Here is a 16,839-nt window from a genome sequence, read left to right as displayed (position 1 = left end):
ACCACAGGGTCACTTACACCCGGCTGCTCAGGTCTGAGACCCCACCAAAAGCCTGACTGCTTGTTCCAGAAACTGATCACTCCCATGGTGGGAAAGGTTTTTCTCATATTTAGGCTGGTTTTCTCATATTTCAGCTTGTGCCTGTTGCCTCTTGCACTGTCAGGAGGCACCAACAAGAAGAATCTGGCTCCATATTCTTTAAACTCTCCTACCTGGTATTTATATACATTGAAAAGATCCCCCTGAGACTCCTCCAGGCTGCACAGTCCCAGCTCTCTCAGCCTCCCCTTGCACATCGCATAATCCAATCTGTCCATTATCCCTGTGCCCCTTCACTTTGTGCTCCTGCTTCAGGGAGTCCATGTCTTCCCGGTGCTGGGGAGCCCCCAATACAGCCTCCCCGGTGCCGAGGGGGGATCATGTCCCTCAGGCTCACCGCAACACTCCTCACACAGCCCGGGATGCGGGTGACCTTCTCTGCTCCCTCCAGTTAGAAACACAGAATCATTTTGGTTGGAAAAGACCTTCAAGATCACCGAGTCCAACTATAACCGAACTCTAGCACTAACCCATGTCCCTGAGAACCTCATCTCCACGTCTTTTAAACCCCTCCAGGGATGGTGACCCCACCACTGCCCTGGGTAGCCTGTTCCAATGCCCGACAGCCCTTTCCAAGAAGAAATTGTTCCCAAGAAGCAACCTAAACCTCCTGTCACTGGCTACTCGGGAGAAGAGCCCAACACCCCGCATGCTACACCCTCTTTTCAGGCAGTTGTAAGCACTAAGGTCTCCCCTCAGCCGCCTTTTCTCCAGGCTGAACACGGGTACCCGGGGTTTCTCTCCCTCAGGGCAGCACTTGGCTCCTTTGTCAAACTTCTTGGGGTTCCCTCGGGCCGAGCCCCCCCCGGCGGGGCAGGACCCCCACCCCGAGGGCGGGCCCGGTCCCCACCCCTCCGGTACCGCAGCACGTTTCTCCGCTGCACTCGGGGTCTCAAACCCGTGCGACTCCCAGCACCCCAGGGCTGCCGGGGGCAGCGCCGGGCCCGCCGCAGACAGCCCGGGAAGGAGCTCTCGCTCACACACCCGCCGCTCCGGGACCGCGACCCCCGCGCCCCCTCACCCGGCTTCCAAAACTTCACCGGTCCCACGGGCGCCGCCATCTTGGGGTGAGAGGGCAAGCGGAAGCGGCGGCGGGGCGCACGTGACGCGGGGTTGCCATGGTGACCGGAGCGGGCCCGCGGGTGTTCCCGGGCCTGCTCCCGGGCCTGAGGCGGCCCCGGGGCCTCGGTCTCTGGTGCTGTGCCGACGGGAGCCGCCTCCCGCGGGACCTGCCCCGCCTGGCTGAAGGCAGGAGAAGGGCCCTGCCCGTTACCGACACTGTAGCGGCTGGGGCGAAGCGCGAAGTGCTGAAGCATTGGACGTTTTAGTATCTAAACGTCAAGAATGGCGTCCAGTTCGTAACACCGTGTGTGAGATCCATGCTGTTAGTCACACACAGAAGGGACGCTTTCTGAGGAAACCAGGCTGGTAAAATCGGCCTCAGCCGTGACTGAAACACACCCTTTCCCCGTGAGGCAAAAGAATGAAATACATAAAACACGGACACACAAAAATATCTGAGCCAAGCCAGATACAACTCCTGTAACTAAAACGAATCATAGATTCATTTTGGCTGGAAGAGACACTCAAGATCATTGAGTCCAACCATAACCTAACGCTGCCACTAACCCATGTCCCTGAGAACCTCGTCTGAATGCCTTTTAAACCCCTCCAGGGATGGTGACTCCACCACCGCCCTGGGCAGCCTGTTCCAGTGCCCAACAACCTTTCTGTGAAGAAATTTTTCCCAGTATCCAACCTAAACCCCTCCTGGCACAACTTGAGGCCATTTCCTCTCATCCTGTCACTTGCTACTCAGGAGAAGAGTAGCAGCACAGAACCTGGGGGAGAACCCAGGATTTAACAGGATCGAAAGATCATCTCCAAAAAGTCATTGTCTCATTAATTAAGCTAATCGCTTCCCTCCTGAGGATGAAGGATGCCTCCACGCTGCGTGCACCATAACTATTGGACTTCACACCAGAAAGCTGAAGGACTAAAAAGAAAAGTTACAGTAACAGTTAATAGATCCAACGGTGCACAAGCGTGCTACAGTTCTTATTGAATCAAATGTAATAGAGACTTTGAGTTAATGAAGGCTGGAGTTAAACAAAATGAAACAAACCCACCAGCTTCTAATAAGTTTAGTAATGCTGTCAGTGATCCATGCTTAACGAAAAAAAATCTAATCCTATTTTTAATTCTTCTTAATCATTCTCACTCTTCATTGACGACACGTGGGCAGTGCAGTGATTCGGCCAGCCTGCACATCACACACCGCACCCCCATGGTCACTTCTTGTGCCAAGTGTCTACATAACTACTTGAAAAAAAGGTTATTCAGTTATGATTAAAGACATTCTTAAAATTCTAGCTATTTATTTCAATGTACTTTTCAGACTACGTTCGCTCTATCAAAAATAAACATAACTCTCAAAGTATTCTGTATCATCAATATATTAGCAACTGTTCAGAAAAACTCCAACTAATGGCACATGGAAAGAGTTGCCTATTAAAGTAATGAGATGAATAAAAAAGTTTAAAATTTGTATTTGAGAAAATATATACAGATAAGAATTGTGAAAATAAAATTGCACGAACAATATTTTGCACAGAGCACAACAATGTATTTTTCTGTGTGTTTATGGGAAATATAGTTATAAAAATTCATGTTTCAAACTTCTTTACATCTGGACAAGACTATAAAACTATTGAACATTTACAGATTAGAAGAGCCAGAACTTTTACAAGTCCATGATTGTAAGCGCAGAAAAAAAAGGGGGCAAATTAGTTGTACCCTGATCAGCACATTATTGCACTGTCAGTAAAGGCCATTTTTGTAAGTTCCACATGTCCAGTTTAATGTTGTCCTGCTGATTAGCACAGACCCATATGAAATTCTCCAGCTGAGTTTTAATCTTCCCATTTGAAGCCCAGAACCCACAAGACCCCTACACAAACATCTCCCCGAGTTTTTTGCAGCGCAACAGCCTCAAGAACAACTTGAGAATTGGTGCAGCTTTGCTGTTGCCACAGCCGCAGAGCTGCTGCACTGGCTGGCTGCTGGAAAATCAGTGCCTCAATGTACAACTTTCTGGGAGGATAGTTTATTCATTTGCCGTTTTTTGTTTTTCTCCAGAAACTGATGGATTTTTTAAAATAACGAGCTTGCATGAAACTTTAAAAAGAAATGGTTACATTTCAGACTTTCATGTTACCATGTCTGGTGGAAGCAAAGCATTTGAGAAGTAGCAGCAGCTTCACAGATTTCAGATCTACTAAACTTTTCCCACAAGATCAGACAGCAGTAGCAACCATAAAGAAACCAAACACTAAATACAGTAATGCCAAGAAAATGGTCTCATTTGGCTCTACTACAAACATAGCAGGTTCTTAGGAATACTATCCATTGCATGCATTTATTGCATGATGTCCAAAAATCCAAGTATTCTTATAATTACAAAGAAATGGTCATTTAAAATTGAATCATTGCAAAATCTTTGCTTGCCTGACACGTTAGTTCATTCTGGCAAGCAGCACCGCTTCGTGTAAAGAAAATTCAACATTTGAGGACTAGTAGCATGGTACCGATCTACTAGTTTCTGGATTATGGTTACTCTGCTTCAGTTCTGTGTCATGAAAGAGTTCATGGAGAGTTTGTGCAACACATGACTAAACTTAGCCTGATTTCAGAGCCGTACAACAGTCTTGCTATGCATTTTTGGAAGACCTTCAAGCAATATAACTTTCTATACCTAGATTCCTTAAAAAAAAAAAAAGGTTTGAGCTACTGAGCAAAGACACTGCTAACCCATCAGCCTAAAATATGGAATAATAGGTTGAAAAATAAAAATCAGACAGGATACTAGAAGTCAATAATGGCTTTCCAGGTGTTTGGTTTTTTTTTAAAAACACATCCGCGCCTAAATCAATACCATAATTGTATCTGTTGATCTGCGTTACAGTGGTCTTCAAATGAAACCACAATCCCAGTATCACTTTCTCCCAGTTCAAGGTTTGTTTCCCAGCTGCTCTCCCAACCGTACTGTGAGACAGTCCTGGACACGGATCACTGGAGGTTCCTGAGGTTCTGCTTCTCGCTCCGAGTGAACGTGAGATTCATCTCTCTACGATCCAGTGTGGCCTCATAATGAGAGAGCCATTCCTCTTAGTCAGCGGAGGAGAGACGTGCAGCGCGGTATTTGGCACGTAGACTGCCTCCCGCGAGGCATACAGCCAGCTTCGCTTCCTTTTCAGATTTCCTACAAATGCTCTAAGATACAAAAACTCCATTCGCAGGAAGTTTTCCCTGGTCAAGTCTCTGGAAGCCACTGTTATCCTGACTACCTGGTCCAACATCTTCCTCTCCTTGCAGCTGGATGACTCTTCGAGGTTGATCGGCTTTGACTGTGCATAAAGAGTCCGAAATTCCTGGTCAAAGTGTGCAACTGCAGGGCCTGACAGGATCAAAATGTTGCTGCTGTTCAGCTTCCCATCTGTCCACGTAAAACTAGCAAAGGAATAATGAGAAAATTCCGAGTTAATTCAAGATAAATAGTAAACAAAGCATTAACTGAACATTCTCTTCCATCACATTTAGTTAAATCATTCTTATAATCCAAATGATGAGCAGTGTGCTATTTGTAGGACAAAGGTTACGAGTAAACTGTGGTAGGGAAAGCAGTTTTGTAGTGTGGCTACACTTTTCCTTTCCATGTAAAGAAATCACATAAAGAAACAAAGAAATTGGCACTTGCCTGTAGGAGCCTGTTATCACTCTAATGCCATCAATTAACATGAACTTTTCACGGACTTTTCCAACAATTTTGGCACCTGACCTTGTGCAGTATGTGCTCCCAGTGATATTTCGAATTCTCATCAGCTGTTAAAGATATCACAAGCATTATGTGGATTTCAAAGTTAAACAGTTGCATTCAAAGTAGTAACACACAGTAACAGCCACTGACAAACTAGCAAAGGTTGCTGTACAGTGGCACAAGATTCAACAAATGATAATTTTGTCATGTTTTAGTAGGCAAAGAGGAGGCATTAAGGGGCAGACCCATAAACTGATTGAAGGCTGATGGAGAAGCAAGTTCTCAGGACTGGGTGAAGTTCATGTCCCTCCAAGTTTAGGCAACAGCAGTTTGTACGATCACATTGTGCTCAAAGTCTTGGTGAGCCTGAGCATCTCCAGTCATGCTTTAGGAACTGGACATTTCTCCTGTATTCCTTGAATATTCAATTAGTATTTGTGCTCAGAAAGCAGCTAAACATCACTTATTAAGATTTCAGGTTTTCTATTAATTGCCTTCTTCTGCAAGAACGGTTAAATCTTCCAAAAAAAGAACTAAAGCTACATAAAACCCATTTTTAATTGTGGCAGCAGGCATAATAGTTTCTTCTTTCGATAGCTCGAAGTATACAGTCATAAAGGATTGACACTCTATCCTTATCAATATGCCAAGGCTCACCTTTTCCTGTTCCAGGTCAACTCCCAGATCCTTGCACATTTTCAGAAAGTGGGAAAATGAAGCCTGATCCAGAAGGATATATGTTTTAACTTGCCGCTGGCTGCAAGCTTCCAGGAGGTCTCTGAAGATATCGGTATCTGTGAAGGAATCCATAACCAGGGCAATCATCTGCAACGAAGTTCAGAAGAAATCATTAGATTGTTTCCACAGCATCCCAGGGGAGATGGCACATCAAGAATTTGATTTTCAAATTTATTCCCCCCCGCCTTTTTTTGTTTGTTTGTTTCCCCAGGTGGTTATGGAACATGGTACAGTCTTCTGTGATCTTTATATTCTTCGGTTGTTCACAGGACTGCTGAAACATTCAACAGACAAATAAGAAAGAGAAGAGAAAGGAAAAAGTAACTCTGATTAGAATAAAGTTCTGTGACGAGAATGGTATTTTGGTAAAAGTGATTACTGAGTACACCACCCTGAGGTACAGGAGACCCAATATACATTGCCCCTTTACTATGATCACTATGTCCCTGTATAGTTAAATAGAAAAAAAAAATTGAATTTATGGAAATTGTTGTTGAATATTCTTTTCCCCAATTTTGTTCACCACTTGTCTGATTTATAGAAGATAACATCATTTAAGATATTTATTATCACATTGTAGAATTTCATTTTCTACTGTAATTTCAGCAGCAGACATTGAAGCTTCTTTTGCTGGGATCTGTATCTTTTTCGGTTTGTTAGGCAATAGCAATCTAGCCTGAAAGCTTATTGTGGAAAGACACCTTCTCTCTATTTAAAAATCAGAGTTTGTCACTAATCAGCAGCAATGGTGTCTCCTGCATCTGTTCAGTAGCATGTTGCTCATGGTTTTTAATTGAGGGTGTACTAAAGGCTTCCCTTTTTTATGACATAACTTCACTCTCAAGAGAAAATTATAGAAGTCTGAGCATTTTTCTCCTTTCCCCCCACCTCTAGAGCAGTGCAAAGACCTACAAAGGCAGAGGGAGACTTGACACCTCTCCAAAATCCTACGCGAGCTGATTAAAAAAGTATTTTGCATGAGGAAAAGAAAGACATTCTGCCATCAGTCTTCTTCAGCTAGATCAGAAACTTTTGGTGTAAGAGGAGCACCGAGCTGATCATGGGGATGTTTGAGGGTGGTAAGAATATCTCAGAAGAACCAGAACAGTGGCAAAATAAATGTATTGCTTCAGGTTTCTTTCTCTCCCCGAGATATGGCAAAAACAGGGATCTAGTTCTGTGTTAGACAAATTTTGTCTCCAACTGCTCCGTAAGAGGTTTTTTCCTGAGAACAGGTATCTTTTCCTCAACAGCATTGCCTGAAGAAAAAGGTGAGCTTGTTTCCAAAACTTCAGCTTTCCAGAGTCTTTCAGACTTTTCATATATGAAAAGAAACAGCAAAAGAAATTCACCAGTGTCCAACTGCTCTTTACATCTCGCCTCTCCATTTAAGATAAAACTGAGGTTTCTTTTCAACTTAGCATACAGATTCTCATGATATTTCAAGTCAAGATCTGGTTATGCACCCAAGCTCCTTGATTACCTCCTCCCTTGAGAGCCAGCCCCTGCCCTCACAGGTCCTTCCTACAGAGCGAACCCCAAGCTTTGCCGTGATCCACCGTGTGTCAGTGCCAGCAACAGCTGCTGAAAAAAGCCAGGAATGGGCACGTTTAGGACACGGCCACTCACAGCTGCCAACCCCCCGAGTGAGATTAGCGAGGCTTGGGTAGCACGGGCTCGGTTTTCACCGATTTGGGAAAAAGAAGCTTGCAAATAATCACAGAATCATTTTGGGTGGAAAAGACCTTCAAGATCATCAAGTCCAACCATTAACCTAACTCAGGTATTAAATCATGTCCCTGAGAACCTCATCTATTTGTCCTTTAAACCCCTCCAGGGATGGTGACTCCACCACTGCCCTGGGCAGCCTGTTCCAATGCCCAACAGCCCTTTCCACGAAGATATTTTTACTAATATCCAATCTAAACCTCCCCTGGCGCAACTTGAGGCCATTTCCTCTCATCCTATCACTTGTTCCTTGGGAGAGGAGACCAACACCCTCCCTGCTCCAAGCTCCTTTCAGGCAGGTCAGAGATCAGAAGGTCTCCCCTCAGCTCCTGTTCTCCAGCTGAACCCCCAGCTCCCTCAGCCGCTCCCATCACACTTGTGCTCCAGCCCCTTCACCAGCTCCGTTGAACCAATTTAATGAATTTATTTTTAAAAAAGAAAAAAAAAAAAGGGGAAGGAGAGCAAAAGATGGTGTGGAAAAAAAAAGGAAAGTAACAAGAAAATAGCGTAATAAATACAATCGGGACTCTATTGAAAACTGAACGAAGCGGGGAAGGACGCGGCGGGTCTGTGGAAGCCGCACGGGAGCGGCAGCGCGGGCTGTCCCGGCGGAGCGGGACGGGACGGGACGGGACGGCAGAGCCCGCACTCACCTGCCGGGCGGAGCGGATCTGCCGCCGCACCGCCTCCTTGCAGCCGTACGGGCTCTCCCCGCAGCCCGGCTGGAAATGCGCCTCCACCCGCGTCAGCCCGCGGAACGCGCCGCTGGCGAAGCCCGGCCAGCCCAGCTCCAGCGCCGGCGGCTCCAGGTCCGAGCGCTCGGGGAAATAGGTGAGCGACGAGGCGTCCAGGGAGGCGCCGAGCGAGGGCTCGCCCGCCGGCTCCGGGCCCGCGGCGGGCGGCAGGGCGCCCCGCGCGATGGCCTGCACCTCGGGCTCCGAGAGGAACGGCGGCAGCTGCTCCCGCCGCAGGAAGGCCCGCAGCGCCTCGGGGCCGCCCGCCACCAGCTCCTCCAGCGCCAGCCGCTGCGCCTCGCTGTAGGGCCCGGGCGGGCGCGGCGGCCAGCGCCCGGCGCCCTCCTCCAGGCACTGCGAGGGGTTGGCCATGGCACGGCGGAGCGGAGCGGCCGCGCTCGGCAGCGCCTTTATAGCGGCTCCGCGGAGGCCCCGCCACGCCCCCGCGGGGCGCGGGCAGGAGCCGGCGGTGCCGCGGGCCGGGAGCGCCCGCTGCGCCCGTCCCCTCGCAGCCGGGAGGAACGGGGCGCTGCAGCGGCGGCGCCCACGGGAAAGTCGCGGGTGGCAGAGCCGGCCGGGCTCCCCTCGCCCAGGGAGGCATCCCTGGAAAAACAATCTTTGAATTAAGGAGGGAGAGCCAGGTACCGCTCTGCCCTGCTCCGCTGAGCGAGAGGCTGCTCCTGAGGTTAGAGAGGACAATGGGTCCCCGCGGACATCGGCTTCATTCCAGGCTGCTCTGCCTACCCAGAGTACCAGGAAAGCACCGGCAACAGGGGAAGCGCTGCCTTAGTCACTGGGATTCAAGATGTCAAATAAATAGAAAACAAAACTCAGACAATGATGAGGTGAAAAGCCCCACGGCAAAAGGAGTTTATTTGTAAACTTTCTTGTTCCTGTGAGAGCACCAAAACAGCTGCACAGTGTAATAAAGTTTAAAAGCACATAGGACGAACAAGTTGATTTTTACATACATTCGAGCACTGCTGAACATGAGCTCTTAAAAATACAATTCAAGATTGGCTTTGAAGGTGTATCTTGGCTCCTTCTTTGCTCCCAGTGTTCCAGCTCCAGGGACCACACAAAAAACTATCTTATCTGTTCAAACAAGTGCAGACAGAGCTTTTTTTCCTCACCTGCACCTCTTTGTACATCTGCCTTGCAGCTCCAGGGAGGGAGTGGCTGCTTTGAAATCCAAGCAATAGAAGTAGTTTAAGCCTCTTTGTCCGTATAGATTTCAGAGACAGAAATGCCCAAGTTAGTAGAACAAAATGTTGGTTTCTACACTTCAGTTGCAGCCTTGTTGAGTTTGATATTTTTCTGTTCATTCTACCATTCATTGCTGTTTATGGGAATATTCAAAACAGCCGAAATGTGCCATCTGCTGGACACACCCATAAATAAGAAGAAAATATATTACCCAGACTCTAATTTGACTTGGCAGAGTTTAGAGTCTGGTTGGTCACAAAAATACTGGAATACAGGTCTAAAGAATAACAGTGCAGGTCAGAGCTTGGAGAAAAAAAATCCACACACCCCTCAAATAAGTGATTCAACAAGCACATGCACACCGCCCCGCCCCGTACTGCTTGCAAATATTCAGATATTGTCTCTGCAAAGCAAATTAACCCAAGATCTATTTAATATTGAAAGAGTATTTTCAAAAACTAGAGTGGCACTTCAGCTCCTCAAACCAAGTTAATAGCGGATAAAGAACAGAGCAGGAAACAGAACATTTCAGAGGACAGTTTAAAGAGAAAAATGTGTGTTTGCTTATTTTTCACTCTTACACTTGTACAATAATATTAGCAAACAGAACCCATAAGATTTTGTAGTGCATTTATCAGTTTACTTTTGAACGGGGCTTTGTTGTGCGTCCTCGGTGATTGTCTCACCTCTCACTCCAAAGAATGAAACTGTTCACAGGTCTCTTAACAGAAGACGATTCAGACATTTCTAGACCAAGCCAGAACTGGAAGCTCATTTTACAGCGCTAAGACTAAGCGTCTTAATTCTGCTTAACAAATTGCACAAGGGGCAAAGTTCTGAGGAGTCACCCCAAAAGAGAAGTGTAACAGGTGTGCTGCAGCAGGAGAGTGAGCTCCCGATATCACCTCATCTCCTGCTCACAAGAGCAAAAAAACACACCTCAGCAATACATTCCCATTAATATTGTCACAGGTCCAATATATCTAGGTTTTAGTTCCAAATACTAGAAACATTTACATTAGTAGTATGCATGCTGGGTACAGTCCTGTCTTACAGTGCCAAGTTGCTACTTCCCGGTCTGGGTTTTGAAAAGATGCTCTTCTGTGTATATATACATGCACATTTTTCTTATATATCTATGTATGAGAAGATGATCAAACTGAAGAGCTAGTTAGCTCAGTCCATTTCAGAAGGCTTAAACAACAGGAACAGAATACAGTTCAGGATAAGAACCTGCAACTGCTCCAACAGACCCTTCACAACTTGAGTGGAAGAGTAATATACATATCACTGAAGTCAGAATAAACTTAGCATTACGGCTCTTTATAGAAGTTGTTTCCCCTCATGCCAAAGATAAAGTAGAAATAAAAGCCAATATTAAAAAGAAAAAAGTATACTTTGATGTAAGCTAAATCTCCAAAGCCACTCTGATGGCTTGACCGGTCTGACTCAGATTTTTCCAAGTTTATGTAAATTAAAGCCAAAGCATTAGCAATCCTAGAAAGCAGTAATAAGTTTATTTTCAGGCTAAACACCCATAATCAAAATGAACCTTCACCATTGATATGTGTAAGAGGAACGTGCAAGTAGCTACAGTATAAATAAACCCCTCTTTGCATAGTATAAAAGAAAGTGCTGGAGAGTGACATTCACATGTATTAAAAAAGTAAAAGTGCTGGAAGGAAGTAGAAGAATCAGCAGGTATAAAGTGACAACAACTCAAGACTGGAGCCTTTGTGTGCTGTGCTCAGTGCAGCGATCATTTATTCAGAGAAAAGAGTGAAACGTCCCGGAGGCTGCGCAGGCTGGCACTGATGTCCCGTCTCTGTTTTAGATCACATCTTCCAGTGTACTGGGTCATGTAGTTCTCAGGGGCACGTCCCCTCCGGGACAGGATACCCACCATGTGGCTAAGCTTTGACCTGATAGTGGAGTAGTGGAACTGCCTCTCTTTATGCAGTTTTTGGAAATATTCTGCCCTGTGACTGCCAGAATATTCAAAGGACCGGAGAGAAGACAGCGAGCCGGTAGAGCTTCCAAGAGAGCACTGGGAGGATGACGAGGACAATGATCGCAGACTGGAACTTGATATCTGTCTGGTAAGGCTGTAAGATCCTTCTTTTGACAACTTTCTGGCAAGCAGAGGTGTTTCTGCATACTCACCTTCCTTTGTCTGCGTCACTGCAGTCTTCAGCAGAACTGAAGTCTGAGTGCCCGTCACTCGAGCAGCGACAGAGGTCTGAGTGCCTGTTTCTGCCGTCGCAGCACCGGTCTGCGTGGCAGCGTTGCACGCGGTCACTACAGGCTTCTCTTCCCATGGGCCAGTTTGAGTCGATGCGCTTTTCCGTTCCACGGTGGCCACTTGATCGCTGAACCACTGCTCTTCACAGAGGCAAGAATGCCCCAGGTCACAAGGTTTGTTTCCAGGAGTATCTTCAGCCTGATCTCGTTCTTTCATCAGTTTCTTTGGAGTACTAGACAATCCGGCAAATTCTGCTCTCAAGTTGCCTTCCACAGAATATTCTTCAGGGGACTCTGTTCTGTTCACCAGGTGATCAAATATCCCGTTGTCCCTGCAGATGGACAGACACTTCGGGCTGATGGGCATCGACTGAGCGTAAAGAATCCTGAACTGGAGGTCAAAGTGTTCAACCACTTGACCTGAGAGCAGCAGCAAGTTACTGCTGTTCAGCTTCCCATCAGACCACGTGAAACTATTGAAAACAAACCAAGACTCACAGTTAATCTCCAGTGGATTTCAACACATACAGTTACAGACAGCGAGACTCAGCTTAGAAGTGCTGCGCGTAAGGAAGGTATAAAGCCGATAGACTATTCATCCTCACCTCTTCAGGAAGAACTCTATTTAGCCATGGCCAAGTGCTTTGCTAGCACCAAGTTGTGTAAACCAGTTTTCCCAAGCTATTTTCAGTTTTGTGTTAGTCCCACTTAGACTCAGCTAGTTCACTTTCATTGGCAATTAATTAATACCAGGCAAACGGCAAAGTTATTACATCCTTCTTGCAGAAACTCCCCCTTTCTATAGCTTCATCGGGCATGAGCAGACCCCAATACTTGCCTGTAGGAGCCTGTTGTCACTCTAATGCCATCGATTAACATGAACTTCTCGTGGACCTTCCCAACAATTTTGGCACCTGACCTCAGGTAGTATGTGTTCCCTGTGAGGGTTCGAACTCTCATCAGCTGTTTCAGAAAAGAGGAGAAAAAATACCATCAGATTTAAGTTAACTTCCAAAAAGTTTTGATTAGCCATTCTACCTAAAAGCTGCTACATACACTATGGAAGACAGAAATGAAATGAACTTCCCTACCTTGTCAGCCTGTGAGTGTTATTAGTTACACAGTGCCAAAGTTCTGTTAGATTAGGAGGAATCTCTGGAGGGAACAGCCAGTTCTAATTAATTACTGCCCACAAAGCTAGGAGTGTTTCCCCATCCAGAGAAACTCTCTCTGGTGAACATAAGCCTGTCCAAACCCCAACGTAACACAGTCATATCAACTTATATTCAGAGGAACTGAGCAAACCACCTGGGTCTCGTTATCCAAACCCTTTTAAAAGAAAGCAACTACGCCTTAGTGAAAAGAGATGTTACTAAAGCTATACCACCCTCAAGCTTCCCATGATTCTGTTTTGCTTAGCAAGCAGTTCCTTGAGCCAAAGAATAAAGCTACTTAGTTCTTGCAAAATTAAATGCTTGAAAATTGCTGCTTCAGGACAGGGATCACAGTGCGCACTCCTCCCAGCACACCTGGGAGCTGCACAGCGTGTCTGTAGCTCCTGCATGTGCGTAGTGTAGGGCAGGAGTAGATGTGCCTTTTCTACATGTTCTCAGCTGAGTTTGTGGGCAGTTTCACATACTGGATTAGAGACCGTACTGAAACCACGCGATATCAGGCCTTGATCTTCATGAGCTGTGAAATACTTCAGAAAATATCCTTTTATGTCAGTTGTTTAACAGACAGAACGCTTTAGACTTTCAAGAGAGCTTGATGTTTTATAGAAGGATGTATTTGACATCCATAACCATAGACTGTACCACCAAAATAAAAACAAAGCCCACACCAAGCCAATGGTTAGTACTTACACTTTCCTGCTCAGGGCAAACTCCCAAATTCTTGCACATTTCCAAGAAATGGGGTACAAAGTCCTGGTCAAGAAGGATATAGACAGGGACTTTGCGGGTGGTATAGGCTTCCTGAAGGTCACCAAAGATATCAATATCTGTGAAGGAATCCATTACAAGGGCAATCACCTGCAAAAAAAAAAAAAAGTGACACTTGTTCAAGAGGCTTATTTTACACAAGGCCAGATCACCGCCTTCCCCAGCCTTTTTCTCCTGCTCTTATCATCAAGGCCAGATGCACATTTCTTTGTCCTGCTAAGCTATAAAATATTTCTATATTCCCACAATGTTTCTGTAAATTCACCGTGCCCCTCACCTCTGCCGCTGCTTTTTGTACACTTTCACAGCCTGCTTTCCTACGTAATCACCCATAATCTGGCCTTTTGGTAACAGGGAAGCTATCACAACAGAACTGGGAGTCCAGGGAAGCCATCTCCACTCCTGTGCTCCCAGTGCGCCAGACCAGCACTGCCTGCAGAAGAATCAGCTCAAATGGCCTCCTCACTGTCACAGCTTAATGTCTAACAAATCCTGATTTCTGTGATTGAAAGGCAATGCTGTCCCTATAAAAGTTACCAAGAGACACACTAGTTCTGTGACAATGTTTTTCACTATCTCCACACTCTTACTAGATGTGTTCTGACTTTCCAGCCCATACCTTCACAAGAAATCCTTCCACTCACTCAACAGTTCTTTACAGAAGGCAAATCCTAAGATGGGAAGATTTTCTCTGAATGGGCACAACAGCCTTACATTTATGAATGATCCCTCCAGCTAATTCTGGGCCACATCACACACCATTGCAGTGCTATGAACTCTCACCTTTCAAAACCAGGACCACACATCCATGTGGGACACAAAGGAATAAAGGATTTGGCTTCATGACTTCTCTTCTCTCTTAGACCAGCATCAGATTACACAACCGCCGCAGGTACCTGCCCTTACCAGACACATACGGCATCCATATGTTGCTGCAGCATGCCCAAGGCATAAGTGCGTGCAACACAGCTGCTGTGCGTGTGGCATCGCCTGTGCCTGGAGCACACATTTCCCACAAGAACAGGCTGAGCTCTGTGTTCCCACCTGTGCCCCGCTCCTTAAGGAACTGGTTCCATAGGGATGAGTTCTCAGGTATAACGCACACAGGCTTTTGGGTATTTCTAGATAAAGTTAGTTTATGCTTGTGCTTCTTGTGTGTCTCCTGTGCTTTTCTCCACCCGATCACTTCCCTCAGTGTCAAAGGGAGATAAAGAAGATGCTTTTGACAAGACCTGATGAGTAAGAAAATAACCCTGAAAACAGAACAATTTACACTAAGCCCCTTGGAAACACTGGTGCCTTCAAATGTCTACTCAATTAGCAGCACATTTGACTTCTAATCCCGGAATTCACAGCTGAACAATAAATAAATTTTTACTCAAAATGAGCAAAAGCACAGTTATGTTCAGAGGAGAGACAGAAAACACTTCTCTCTACCCTCATCCATTCGGGATGGTGGAAGCAAGACAGCAAGTGTCCCCGTTAGTCACTTAAGCTAACAGCATTTGAGCAAGCTGAGCAGCAGATCTACAGCATCTGAGTTTTTCCTGTTCCTCACATTAACCCAAAAATCTCAGACATGACTAAGCAGCATCACCCAGCATCTGATAGTCAGTAAATTATGGTGGGAGCGTCAAAATTTCTCTCCACTCCATGTCCACGAAAACGCTCTCCAGATCAGGCACGTACATGGCGGTGGCAGGAGCAGCTTGCCAGGCTGTTGGTTCAGTGCAAGGGACGGCATTTGGCAGGATGCTACAAGCAAGAACATTACGCACAAGCACAGCTTTTTGGAGAAACAGATGTTCTCAAGAGTTTACTTGAGTCACCAGACTGGTCTCATCTACCTGATAAGGATCCTTTGAGAACAGAGCTTCCTCTGTGACAGGTTCTGGCAAGAAGCCCATCGTTCATGTCATCCGCACACACCCCCAAGCTTCTGCGCTCAAAAGAGAGCAGGGACAAAGCTCAGCTGCTGATTCAGGGCGTGCCATGTGCGAACATGTTAGGCAGAGAGCAAGGGGTTGCTTCACCTGGCCACCCCAAGAGGAAGCTACACATTTAAATTTTAGCTAAGCCAATTGAGTGGCTGCTAACGAGAAGGGTGGTTCCCTCCTGGGGATTACAGTTGGAGGCTATAAACTCAGGTAACATAAGGAGTTACAGAGAACAGTTAGAAGTTACTACTCCATGTGATTTTTAAACCATATGCTGCAGCAGATCAAAAGCATCCACTACTGTAGGAGGGGAGTCCTGCTGAGAGCAGATCTGCACCTTATCTAGGGGTGATTAATATGGAGAAAGAGGAGAAAAAAAGAGATACAATCACAGAGAGATATCATTCTTTTATAAGAAAGCATACGACACAAAGAAAGTCCCCTAAGGGCCAGCAGGAGGTTTCTGCAAGCGAATCTGGCTTGCAGAGCATGTCAGTAAGAAATCCGGAGCAGGAAATCTGCTTTGAATAGAGCAAGAGCAGCGCGAAACCGGCGGGTGGTTTGGCCACAAGCAGCAGCAGGGGCTGTGCGTGTGTCTCTGGGGACAGCGAGCTACTGACCCAGCACCTCCGGAGCAACGTTACCGGTGGGGTGAGCTCCCCCGGCTGCGGCACGGACACTGTCCCACGAGCACCAGCCGCTGTGCATTTACGCCCTTGTCCTCCTAACCTGGCTTTCTTTGCTCGACAGGGGGTTTACAGCCACTTGGCCCTGCTCAGTGTCACTTGAAGGAGATGCTCGTTGATTACTTTTCCGATTTTTTGCTCCGGTTCGCTGACCCGCTGGAGAAGGGCCCCGAGCCGGGCGCTTTCGGGCGGCGCTACGGGCAGAGCCCGCCCTCCCGGCCCCCTCCCGCCGCACTCACCTGCCGGGCGGAGCGGATCTGCCGCCGCACCGCCTCCTTGCAGCCGTACGGGCTCTCCCCGCAGCCCGGCTGGAAATGCGCCTCCACCCGCGTCAGCCCGCGGAACGCGCCGCTGGCGAAGCCCGGCCAGCCCAGCTCCAGCGCCGGCGGCTCCAGGTCCGAGCGCTCGGGGAAATAGGTGAGCGACGAGGCGTCCAGGGAGGCGCCGAGCGAGGGCTCGCCCGCCGGCTCCGGGCCCGCGGCGGGCGGCAGGGCGCCCCGCGCGATGGCCTGCACCTCGGGCTCCGAGAGGAACGGCGGCAGCTGCTCCCGCCGCAGGAAGGCCCGCAGCGCCTCGGGGCCGCCCGCCACCAGCTCCTCCAGCGCCAGCCGCTGCGCCTCGCTGTAGGGCCCGGGCGGGCGCGGCGGCCAGCGCCCGGCGCCCTCCTCCAGGCACTGCGAGGGGTTGGCCATGGCACGGCGGAGCGGAGCG

At 47.5% G+C, this 16,839-nt stretch overlaps 3 protein-coding genes across 4 annotated transcripts in view; all 3 read right to left on the bottom strand.

Annotated features, from left to right (window-relative positions):
- Positions 1–1,195, bottom strand: part of DHX35 (DEAH-box helicase 35) — a 30,702-nt gene extending 29,507 nt beyond the window's left edge. For both annotated transcript variants that reach the window (XM_065645562.1, XM_065645563.1), the window contains exon 1: positions 1,121–1,195. In XM_065645562.1, coding sequence (XP_065501634.1) covers positions 1,121–1,160 — 40 coding nt within the window. In that variant the 5' untranslated portion in view covers positions 1,161–1,195. The remainder of the gene's footprint in view (positions 1–1,120) is intronic.
- Positions 1,196–4,047: 2,852 nt separating this feature from the next.
- Positions 4,048–8,487, bottom strand: LOC135994928 (protein FAM83D-B-like). The gene is made up of 4 exons (XM_065645862.1): positions 8,035–8,487; positions 5,573–5,740; positions 4,856–4,980; positions 4,048–4,608 (listed from the first exon to the last, which is right to left on the bottom strand). Exons 1-4 carry the CDS (start codon positions 8,485–8,487, stop codon positions 4,218–4,220), a joined length of 1,137 nt encoding a protein of 378 aa, XP_065501934.1. The 3' UTR covers positions 4,048–4,217.
- A 2,593-nt stretch (positions 8,488–11,080) lies between these two features.
- LOC135994912 (protein FAM83D-like) lies at positions 11,081–16,835 on the bottom strand. Its single transcript, XM_065645845.1, has 4 exons — positions 16,368–16,835; positions 13,428–13,595; positions 12,401–12,525; positions 11,081–12,035 (listed from the first exon to the last, which is right to left on the bottom strand). The coding sequence occupies exons 1-4, from the start codon at positions 16,818–16,820 to the stop codon at positions 11,081–11,083; spliced, it is 1,701 nt and encodes a 566-aa protein (XP_065501917.1). The 5' UTR covers positions 16,821–16,835.
- Between the last annotated feature and the right edge of the window lie 4 nt (positions 16,836–16,839).

Source organism: Caloenas nicobarica, chromosome 15, assembly GCF_036013445.1.
Source record: "Caloenas nicobarica isolate bCalNic1 chromosome 15, bCalNic1.hap1, whole genome shotgun sequence".
Lineage (NCBI taxonomy): Eukaryota > Metazoa > Chordata > Aves > Columbiformes > Columbidae > Caloenas > Caloenas nicobarica.
The sequence above is the reverse complement of the archived record's forward strand: the minus strand, read 5'-3'. Positions and strand labels throughout refer to the sequence as shown.

What these genes read in the sequence shown, in the direction of transcription:
- LOC135994912 (XM_065645845.1), bottom strand. Translation starts at nt 16,820, where the DNA reads ATGGCCAACCCCTCGCAGTGCCTGGAGGAGGGCGCCGGGCGCTGGCCG. An exon ending in AGATCCGCTCCGCCCGGCAG is followed by an intron (nt 13,596 to 16,367) that starts GTGAGTGCGGCG and finishes TTTTTTTTGCAG; the next exon opens with GTGATTGCCCTTGTAATGGA. An exon ending in TTTGCCCTGAGCAGGAAAGT is followed by an intron (nt 12,526 to 13,427) that starts GTAAGTACTAAC and finishes TTTCTGAAACAG; the next exon opens with CTGATGAGAGTTCGAACCCT.
- LOC135994928 (XM_065645862.1), bottom strand. Translation starts at nt 8,487, where the DNA reads ATGGCCAACCCCTCGCAGTGCCTGGAGGAGGGCGCCGGGCGCTGGCCG. An exon ending in TTGACCTGGAACAGGAAAAG is followed by an intron (nt 4,981 to 5,572) that starts GTGAGCCTTGGC and finishes TATCTTTAACAG; the next exon opens with CTGATGAGAATTCGAAATAT. An exon ending in GTGATAACAGGCTCCTACAG is followed by an intron (nt 4,609 to 4,855) that starts GCAAGTGCCAAT and finishes TTCCTTTGCTAG; the next exon opens with TTTTACGTGGACAGATGGGA.